At 45.0% G+C, this 11,097-nt stretch overlaps 1 protein-coding gene across 1 annotated transcript in view; it reads right to left on the reverse strand.

The window, feature by feature from the left end:
* tspan9a (tetraspanin 9a) overlaps window positions 1-10,649 on the reverse strand; it is a 137,432-nt gene extending 126,783 nt beyond the window's left edge. Inside the window, exon 1 of the mRNA XM_015964984.3 lies at window positions 9,547-10,649. Coding sequence (XP_015820470.1) covers window positions 9,547-9,915 — 369 coding nt within the window. The 5' untranslated portion in view covers window positions 9,916-10,649. The remainder of the gene's footprint in view (window positions 1-9,546) is intronic.
* Window positions 10,650-11,097: the final 448 nt, after the last annotated feature.

Consider the following 11,097-nt stretch of genomic DNA (forward strand, 5'->3'; position numbering starts at 1 on the left):
AAAAGCCAAAAGACTGGGACTACAAAGAACTACAGTTCGCGGGAAAATTACGTCAAAGCAGGTGATTGGGTGAGTGATAATCATGTGACAGTTCACGTTGACAATGTGATGACGTTCATTCTAGCGTGTGAAGCCGTGTGAGCTGCAGATCAGAACGGCACAGCGTCTGTGTCTGAATGAAAACGCTTTTCTTATTTCTGCATTTTGGTTGTTTTTTGCAAACTCATTAGCGGAAATACGCAGCACTCTGGGACGCGTTCTGTGTGTGAGATTTAAGTGCAACTCCTCCAGTTTAATATGCAAAAAAAGTTTGGTTCTATCTTTATATAGTTTCAGTTTTACAAGCATTCGAACACAGATATGCAAATGAGAGTGCCGCGCTCCCACCGGTCTTTAAGGGTTAAAACAATCTAAGTAAAACTGTTGCATGTCAGTGAGGTGCTCTCAATATTTCTTCATTTAGATTTAAAAACACTCAAAACAAACTGCAACTCATTCCAAGCCAATGGTAATGAATGGATGTCTTTCCTATTTCAGTACGTGCAAGTGGGACAGAAAGCAACTAATTATCTTGCAGACAAAGAGAATAGCGACCTGCGGTTTTCATTTTTAGTAGGGAACTTATGCATGAAGGTAGCAATCAATCAGTCAATCAATACTTTATTAATCCCAGAGGGAAATTAGAGAGCAGACCGAGTACTTGCTTGTATATAAATCTGTAACAGTGTGATTTCCTCCTGATGGTCAACGCAGGCCGTCCCACCTGAGAGTAAACTCACAATGTGTCGTTGAGGCTTTACCGATCGAGTGATGAACCTTAGCGCAGCATGACACTGTCAAGTGACTGAAGACATTTAGCTGAAGCACTCATTTACAAAATATCTCCATAATCCAACAGAGGTAAAAACGTTGCAACAACAAGTCGCATCCCTGCACTAAAAGACAAACAACTTAAAAAAAAAATAAAAATGCAGTTTTAACTTCAGCTTCTTCACAAGGTTCTCCACAAGAGGTCTGAAGGTGAATCATCAATCAACAAACCAAAATATTTATGCGTGTGAACCAGTGCTATTTCTTCACCCTTAAGAGTAGTCACCGAAGATACCGCTTGAGCCTGCCTCCTTGGATTAGTAAACAACATAAACTCAGTGTTGTCTACATTATATGTGAGCTTTAGTTGTTGTGCTTTAGACAGCTCTAATAATCCAGAACAGACGTGTTGGTGAGTTGGTTAGGGTGTCTGCAGGTTGAACGGAGCCAAATTTAAGACTTTTTAAGACCCTTTTTAAGGCCACTTTGACCAAATTTATGCAAATTTTTTAAATAAAATTTAAGCTATAATTTCCAGCTATTGCCAGGAAACGGTGCTAACCACGTCGCGAACGTGGGATTAGCCACCCAGTTACCCTTAAACTTGCACTTCCCCGTGGAGCAAGCTCCCACTAGCTTAACCAGCTAATGTGCTCATCTAAAAACAGCCCCCTTTCACAACCAACTGAATGTGTACGGTTCCGCTTACGCCAACATCGTACACAAAAAATGCTGAACACCAACTAGAAATTCACAAAATTTTTATAGACATAAAAAAATTCTTGTTCATTCGGTCTTTGGTAATTTAAGACCTTTGGAAACTGTATTTAAAGATAATTTGTCATTTTTGAGGATTTTTAAGGCCTTAAATTTGGAAAAGCAAATTTAAGACTTTTTAAGGACCCACGGATACCCTGTGGTTAGGGTTAGAAGAAATGAGACATTCAACCTGTTCTCAAAGAACAACAATAAAAAATGACATAAGAAAAGTTAATGATGCAGTTTAATTTGATCCGACTACCAAAAGCTGATTAGTGAAGCTAACAAGTTCCAACATTTTGCATTATTAGTTTGTTTTGAAGCTTTGATGAATGTCCCAGACATTTTACAGATGCTCCTGCAACATAAAGCAGAGTACTGCTGATGTGTTTAATAAACAGTGCTCGTCTGTTCGAGGAAACAAAGATGCAGCACTGAGATTAGATAAATATCTGAATCACTCTCTGAGCAACACAGGAAAACACAAAGCTGACTCTTATAAAATACCAACAAAGCAATGAAATACAAGCTACCAGATGCATCGGTTCCAGAAAAACGGCAAAAATAAAAGACATTGAATTGAATTTTATTATAAAAAGTGAGATTATTCTTAGCTGCGGCACTTAGATTGTTCTTTTCTCCAAAGAGTCTATAATGAATGCAGAAGCTTTGTTTTTAGTCACAAACCATCCCAAAAGATCTTTTTTGACCCATCCCTTAAATAGCTGACCCACGGTGACATTTCTCAGTAATGCTTTAGCTATAAAAACACCACTGACTACACAACTCGTACGCTTGCTCTCCCTGTAGCTTTATGCACTATGTAGCTACCAAGCACAGCAAAAGTAATAATCTTCCTATCTTCGTCTTTCCTCTGCACTGAATTCCTCCAAACAAGCAAGCTTCCCATGCTGGACTAAATGCAGGATGACAAATATTTAGGCTGATGTAATCTGTACACGTAATCTTAGTGGAATATTGAATCAGCTTTTACAATAATGACCACAAGTTTTGCACGTCTACATTTGTCTTGTCTGACAATAAAGGGCCTTTTATCTCTAAGTTAAAAAGGCACATTAATATATATATATATATATGCACTTCCTCCATCTAAAGCAAGGACACACCTGCTTAATGCAAAGAGAAAAGAAACAGAGGGGAAGTGGGACTCCGTGCTGCAAAAGCAGCTGTCAGTTGTTACTATTTGTCAGAACCAAACTGCTAACACTACCTTCTGACTAAAAAACATGAAAAATGACAGAAAAAGCTCCAATTTTTGGTTTTTGTAACAGCAAAAGGGTGGGCTTTTTAGCTGGCATGTGGCCATGTTATGAATGAATAACTTGCTGCAATAAAGCAAAGCATCTTCATAATATTCTTAACATCAAAACAATCCCTCAACAAAAACAAACCAGCAATTTGGTCTGAAGCTCAGCCCATTCAAATAATACCCAGAGACGGCCTGAGAGTCCTTAGTCCTCTGACGGAAATCCACAGACCGCCGCGCTCCGGTGCAAAACGCACCTTCACTTCTTCTGCTCTATTGCCTTGAACCCCGAGAGTGAAACACGGCATCTCCATACACCAACTGATCTGCAGCAGGAGCTAATGAGCTCAGAGGCACTACACAACACGGCCTGGAAATCGAAGCAGCCGGAGAGAGACATGTAAATTAGGAGAATCTCCCAAATGATCCACTGGACAAAGGGAGGCATATGGAGGCATTTACCAAGCAGGTCCATTTGGATCAGAGCTCAGCTACTTTTGGAGGAGGCGCTAATTACATGACGTGATTAAAATGCATGTAAAAATGGCGGATCTGCAGAGAAATTTAAAGATTAGGCCTCAAGATATTTGGACTACAGTAAAGTTGATCAAATCTGTGTCAGTAAAAATACCTGACAAGCATGGATGCTGTGTGTTAAAGCTTGCGACTGGCTTATTGGGCCAATCACTACAAACTTGTGCATGCCTTAACTCATTCACTGCCATTGACGACTAAAGTCGTCATTTGCATTTTTTTACTGTTTGAGCATCGGAACGAGCCCCCGCGCTGAGAGCACAAACATCTCAGCCCTGAAGCCGACCTTCATCCGCATACGTCACAGATCACATGATCAGGAAGCATCACATCCATGTGTTTGGAGATCGTTTTGGGCCGTTCCTGTAAAAAAAAGTGAGGCGCGAACCGGAAAAGCGTCTGCCGATCACAATTCGACAACGGATTATGAAAGAACGGATAACGCTCGAAACACGCGGATTCTTCCTGATGTAAGAGGTGAGTCTCCTCTTTGTTTTGGTTGTTTTGGCGTCGACATCATGCTAGCACGCAACGTTCTGTGACTCTTAAAAAAACAGTAAAAACGGTGAGAAACGCTGGCAGCGAAGGCCGTTAATATGGATGAAAAATACCAACTGCCTTCTTGCAGAAGCTAATGGTTGACTCCACCTGTATTTCACTGCTTCCAACTGAAAATGTTTTTTTAAATAGAGGACGGATCAAATCAAACAGATTCAATTTATGCACCAGTTGCACTGTATGTAGCATCAAATATAGCTTGTTTCATTTTGCATACAGATAACACATTTATGAGCCTGCAGCCTCGTTACCTGACAGTGAATAATGGAGCTTCACTGTACTTTTTGGTTAAAAAAATGTAAGAAATGAACTATAACGTGATCTTTTTTGCTAATAAAGGATCCAGATGCTCTCGTGCGACAACATGAAGAATGAAACAAAAGAAAATTTGCTTCAGCATCTGTGACTGAGACTCGAGGGTCGCCAAACAAAGTTGGTGCCAAAAAAAACGCTTGTGCAAGAACAAACTAAACTTCTGTGCACATTCGTGCGCACATTGTATAAACCACCTGGATTTTGTCACTAGCATCAAACGAGAAGCCACATCAGAAAAATGAAAAGTGAAATACAACGATTGAAACAGCAGGAAGTCTAATCTTTTGGCGACTTGGACCAAATAGTATAAACAATCCTGCAGCAATCCCCTTAAGTACGCAAAACAATTCATGAATGCCAAACACTCTCGGTTTCCTCTCATCTAACAAAGGCGCTTTGATGCTACCCTTGTTGTGTTAGAGGGATAAGACTGCTGAACTGACACTTTCGCTTTAAATATGAATATCAAATGAGACTTTAGCTTTTGATATGGGATGATAATGGCACAGCTGGGACAGGACCATGGAGCTGCTGTACGACTCATCTCTAACAAAGAAAACAAGCTTGTGTGTGATGGTTCTTGTGACTTGGAGACAAAATTATTGTTTTACCCAGACCCATTTTTAAACTCTTGTTCCAAAAAGTACACAGTGCCACTGGGCCCGATAAAAACTCGGAGCGAGGGACACATGATTACTGAATTTCAAGGCTTAACACGAGATGCTGTGCATGCCAAGAGTTTACAGGAAAATAAGGGGAAATCCCTGCTCCCAGCAAGAACACCAACACTGAGATGCTCTCACGCCTGACACCAACAGGACTTATCATCAATCGCCTGACCAGGCTGGTCCAATAGACACTGTTTGAAAGTGTGTATCAGAAAGAGTGCACAACAGATTCTCTAGCCGACTAAACCGCGTTCGTTGTCACACATCACACCACAAAGGGCATTTGCTTTGATGATGTTGGCTTTAGCACAGAGCTGTCCTAAGGAGCTGTGCTCTCAATCCTTAACTGCACAACCCAATACTGCTCTAATCTGGCTGAAAGTCCCCCCCTGCAGCTCAGACTCCTCTAATCCCTTATAAGAAAGAGGAGCCAGATGGTCATGAACAACTGCTGGAGGGCTAAGAATGAGCATATGCATAGAAGTGCCTAGAGTGTTTACCTTGTGCTTTAAGTTACCAGGCTAAGTGGCGGACGATGACTTGGTAGTAAACTTGCTTTCAAGGATGGCTGATGTCGGCACTGCGTGCGTGCGTGCTTGTGCGTGTGCACACATCCAGACAGAAGTGTTCCCTAAGGTACTTGGTGTCCAGTTACTGCAGCGCACCATTCCTTCATCAGTCTTGAGATGAGATGACAGAAGTAAAGGGTCAAACCTCGATTCCAGCTTCTGTAACCTTGTGATTTTTAAAGTGTCACAGTTAAAACGGCACAGTCCCAGGAGTGTCGTGGTACAACATACCTGTCACCCTCATATCGCTCAGCTCCGGAGCGCTCAGGCACCCCATCCTGACCCCGCGATGATGACTCATCTCATTATTCCTAGCACCAGTGACCTTTAAATAGGTGGGCCACTGCCCCAAATTGAGGAGCTCCAAAAGTCCACGATGAGCTGCAAGCGGTCACACGCTGACGGGCTGAGTCACCACATCACCCCACTTTCTTTAAACAGAGCCCTGGTTTGACCATCAACACGATGACTTAGGGTCCAGAGGAAAAACAAAGTAGTAAGCTCTAGGAAGTTGCATGTGGGGAAGCTTTTAATAGCAACAATGCCAGAGTAAAAGTTCAGTGAATGCTCAACAGAAAATGAGTTTCACTCACACACACACACACGCGCGGACGCACGCACGCGCGCGCGATATAGGAAGAGCTTCAGCATGCTCTTAGGCCAGCTTTGAAGCACTTCCATTAAGAGCAACAAGCTAGGCATCACGTGAATTGAAAGCCACCAGCCTCCAAATCTAAAGCTTCTTTCCCACCTCCTTATTAGTGGTGTGCAGCAGCCAGTTATCGGTGGTGGGGTTTCACTCCTGAACAGGGTTAAGCACAAATTGAGCCTGGAGAATGCATGGGAAGTAAAAGCCTTCCCACAAATCTCTTGTGGCCGCCTCTTAAGGAAAAGTGGAAATTAATGACCTTGCAACTTCTGCTAAAAATGGACTTATGTGCTCTAAGGCATTTGTACAGGTTGCTGATGGTGTTCCTGTGTTAGCGTCAAGTCTTGCAAAGCTTTAAACTCTAATATTTAGGTTGATGCTATAAGAAATGGTAAATGCTCATTAACTATTTTATACTTTTAATTTACAGATCAGAAATAAGAAAAGTTGTTTTTAAGGTAGATGTTTTCTGTCATGGGAGATCCTACCAGGGGCACAAAGTTCCCCAGACAACATAGCTCCTAGGATCATTAGGGCACTCAAACTCCTCCACCACGATAAGGTGATGGTTCAAGGAGAAGCGACGGTTCAAGGAGTGGTCATGAGCTTTGGGTAATGACCGAAAGAACGAGATCGCGGATACAAGCGGCCGAAATGAGTTTCCTCCGTAGGGTGGCCGGGCTCAGCCTTAGAGATAGGGTGAGGAGCTCGGACATTCGGGAGGGACTCGGAGTAGAACCGCTGCTCCTCCGGATCGAAAGGAGTCAGTTGAGGTGGTTTGGGCATCTGGTCAGGATGCCTCCTGGACGTCTCCCCGGGGAGGTGTTTCGGGCATGTCCTGCCGGCAGGAGGCCCCCGGGTCGACCCAGGACACGTTGGAGAGGTTACATCTCCAATCTGGTCCGGGAACGCCTTGGGGTCCTGCCGGAGGAGCTGGTGGAGGTGGCCGGGGAGAGGATGGTCTGGAGCTCCCTAGTTGGGATGCTGCCCCGCGACCCGGACCCGGATAAGCGGAGGAAGACGACGACGATGTTTTCTGTTAATGCATGACTATTTTACAATGAGGGACTGCACGGTGGAGCAGTCGGTAGTGCTATTGCCTGGCTGCAGCCTTTCTGTGCAGTTTGCATGTTCTCCTCATGCATGCATGTATTTTTTTCCAGGTACTCAGAATTCCTCTCACAGCCCAAAAACAAGCATGTCAGGTTAACTGGAGACTCTACATTGTGTCTAGGAGTGAGTGAGTGAGTGAGTGAGTGAGTGAGTGAGTGAGTGAGTGAGTGAGTGGGGACCTGTCCATGCAGGGTGTCTCTAGATGACTAGATGACTGCCACAGACAGGTGCCAGCTCCGCGAGACCTTCTGAGGATGGTTAAGATAATGACTGAGTGTGTTTCAAACTCCCTTTTTCTCTAAATAAGTTTTCTAAATGTTTTTGTACATCTTAGATATGAAATTGTATCCACATTACCTGTGGCAATTTGATAATTAAAAGTTTTAGTAATGCAAAAAGTGAATGCTATATTATATTTGTTATATTGACCAGGTATCGGTGTAATAATCTACTGTAGTCGTGCCACAACCAGAGCACTAAAGGTTGGTTTATGCTTGACGCGTCCGCGAGGTCCGCACGGCTCCGCGCGGAAAAGTTGTGTCATTTTAACAACCACGCCCCTCCACCGCGTCTCCGCACGGCCCAAGATTTCCGCAACGCGCACCTCGGAAAATTTCTAACCACGCGGACGGTCGGGCGCGGAAAAACATGGCGGACCGGCACGGCAGAGGTTCGTAAATACAGACATTTGTATGATTCAACTCTCAGAGATCACCGTGATCAACATGTTGTTAATAATTCTTGGAGAGAAATAGCTCGCACTGTCGGAAAAGACGAGAACGCTGTTAAAAATGCTGAAAAGCCATGTTGTAAACAGTGATTTCTACTTCTACTATGGTGTAGTGTTGGATGCATGCTGTAGAGCTCCATGCTGCCCCGTTCAGTTTGGGAGAATATTGGCTCACCGCAGAGACGAGCCGCACAAACCATAAACGCTGCGAGTTGTGAAGCGCGTTCCATCCGCGAGCCGCATCACCGCGCGGAAAGTGAATGCGTCAAGCATAAATCAAGCTTTACTTTGTCTCAGACTAAGCTGAAAACCAAGGTGGGTCAATAAATGCAATAATGCATCCATCATGAACTGAACATTTATGACCTTCTCATTCTCTTAAATAAACATTGACATTTTTGGAAGGACACCAGAGAGGCATTGAGCCAATCACTCTGTTTTCTGCCTTTGTGCAGTGGGGTTTATTACGAGTGTGAAATGAAGACATCGCTCCGAAGAAGCACCGAGGTCCAGACATTCAGCCACAAGAAAGTGCCTGGGTTTCTTGTTTTCAGGTGCGAGGTTAGCATCTGAATGGATTTGGGTTTGTGTGTTGCACGTGCAAATGTGTGTAACGTGCTTGTCTGTTCACAGCTGGGCTCAGGCTAATACCAGTGCTGTGCCCCAGTTAACAGAGCTCCCAGTTTAGTGATATGGTGAGACTGGGTTGATGCAGACTCAAGTGTTGGGATGTTTTTACGCTTCACGCCTCACTGCGTTCACACAAAATACTCATGACCCATAAGCCCTATAATCCATTAATCCAAGGGATGCCCACTATTACAATAAATACCCATGCATGGACTCACACACACACACACACACACACACACACACACACACACACACTAGAGTGTGCCATGTGGTGACTTTTTCCCACCTTGCCTGAGATTTATGCACTAGCACTTCTGACATGCTGATTTATGACAGTCATTACTGTAAACACCACATTCACGGAGCACATTTGAGTCTTTAGCTTTGATCGTTACAATTTCAGAACTTTCACATTGGTCAAAGTGTCATCAAGTGCAAAGATGACTTATGAAAGAGTGAACACGAAAGTGAAGTTCACCAAATGACTTTGAAACTACTGCTCAGACCTTCGCTGTGATATTCCCCACAGATACAGTATCACCTAAACCCGGACCGGCACTTCAGCTTTACCTCCTCTATAAATCACCATGGGTGACAATGACCGCACCTCCATCCTGCATAATACAAAGGGAGACCTGCTGCTTTGCCACCAAATCTGTCGTTGTGTCTGAGAACAGCAGCTTGCACAGAACGGAACAAGCACAAACACCCCCTAGAAATGCACGGTCGCCCTGACGGCCATAGCTTTGCCAAAAAACTCACCAATAAGATTTTAAATTATTTACACATCGAACATCAGCACTCGTACCAACAACGACCCTCCAGCCAGATTCGGTTTGCCAGCACAGTCTTGGGAGCTGAACGGCCTCAACGTCAGCCGGATCGTTGTGAGCACTCAAGCCAAGAAAAACAAAACATTACAGGAATAATGAGCCACTTACCCAGAAGATGAGATTGAAGACGAACATCATATACTTCAAACAGCACAAGCAGCCTCTCGCCATGTTGCACTTCTTGAATTCTAAAAGGAACACAAAGGATAGGTCCAGGTAAAAGACTACGTATTTGCTGCCTTTGGGTGAGCTGTACTTGTTGTTGGTCTTGTCCCCTGCGCTGGCGTCAGCCCCTGCTCCAGTCTGACTCTGCTGTGTGTTTTTGCGTGGCCCCGTGGAGCCGTAGAAGGCGCCAGCAGTGAAGCCGCGGCCACCAAACGGGCGGCCAGACGTGGAGGCTTGAGGGAAACTGGAGTCGCGGCTGTCTACGGAGGGGCTACGGTGAATAGATGACTCCTCACTGCTGGACTTCTCCATGCTCTGGGGCTGCAGCTGCTGATGAGGGACTCTTTGACGCACAGTCTAACATAGTCTCAGAGATAACGGGTCAGAGCAACTCCAAGTCTCCACTTCTTCACTCTTGACCGCAAGATGATGAAAAGAAAAGGCACAAAGCTCAAGACAGCATCCGCCTGAAGAAGTCGTCTGCGCAGAGATCAGCTGAGATGAACTGCACGAGCACTTCTGGCAGCGTTACAGTAAGAGTCCTCCGCTTAGAGCGGCTGCCTTGCTGCGATAATCCTGAAGTGATCTGTGCAGGGGGGGTCGGATGAGGAGCATTATCCTCGCCTTTTGATGGGACTGTGTTTCTGAGAAGTTACAGCACTCCCTCCTGTAATATCACTCCTCCTGCGCTGCTTATTTGATGTGCCTGGCTGATCCAGAGGGAGTGAGAGCCCAGTGAGTCTCAGCTGCTCCACGATGTCTTGCTGACCGGGTAACTTTCCCCCCCTCCTTCTTCTCCTCTCCTCTTCCCACTGCCCCTGCTCCTTCTCAGTCCTCTTCTCTACATGTGCTGATGCCCTCTCTCCTCACGTGCTCTCTCTCTTTCTGACTGTGCCTGTCTTCTCTAGTGTACCATTCTGCGCTCAGCGGCTCAGTCCTCCGCACCGCCTGTGCTCTGCTCCCCCAATAGCAGCGCACTGGCTGATGCGCTATTATCGGCAGACGCAACTAACGGGCATTCCCTATCTCCCACCAAGAGCGCTGCCCTCCTCCCCCCCCCCAAGTCCCTCTCTTTCTCGCTCTCTCAGCCCCTGCTCACTGCAGAGCCAACAGCCAATTGCAGGCGCTGCAGCGAGACCTGAGCTCCTCCTCTCCACTCCCCGTGTCTTTATTAAGCACATCTTTGTGTTTGCTTTGAGCGTGCCTTTACAATAACTCTGCTTCTAACAGGGGATTTGACAAGCCAGAAAAGAAATCCACAAAACAGAGATAAAGCAGAAGAGATGTAATCTTGCAAAGAGGCAAAGATGTGTGTGTGTGTGTGTGTGTGTGTGTGTGTGTGTGTGTGTGTGTGTGTGTGTGTGTGTGTGTGTGTGTGTGTGTGTGTGTGTGTGTGTGTAAGGTAGCAGAGTAATATAAATGCTGTTAGGATCATTTGCACATGACATTTTTGAGACCATTTTTGCTGCCCGAGACAGTTTCACGCCCAAACAT

Source organism: Nothobranchius furzeri, chromosome 4 (genome assembly GCF_043380555.1).
Source record: "Nothobranchius furzeri strain GRZ-AD chromosome 4, NfurGRZ-RIMD1, whole genome shotgun sequence".
In the NCBI taxonomy this organism is placed as follows: Eukaryota; Metazoa; Chordata; class Actinopteri; order Cyprinodontiformes; family Nothobranchiidae; genus Nothobranchius; species Nothobranchius furzeri.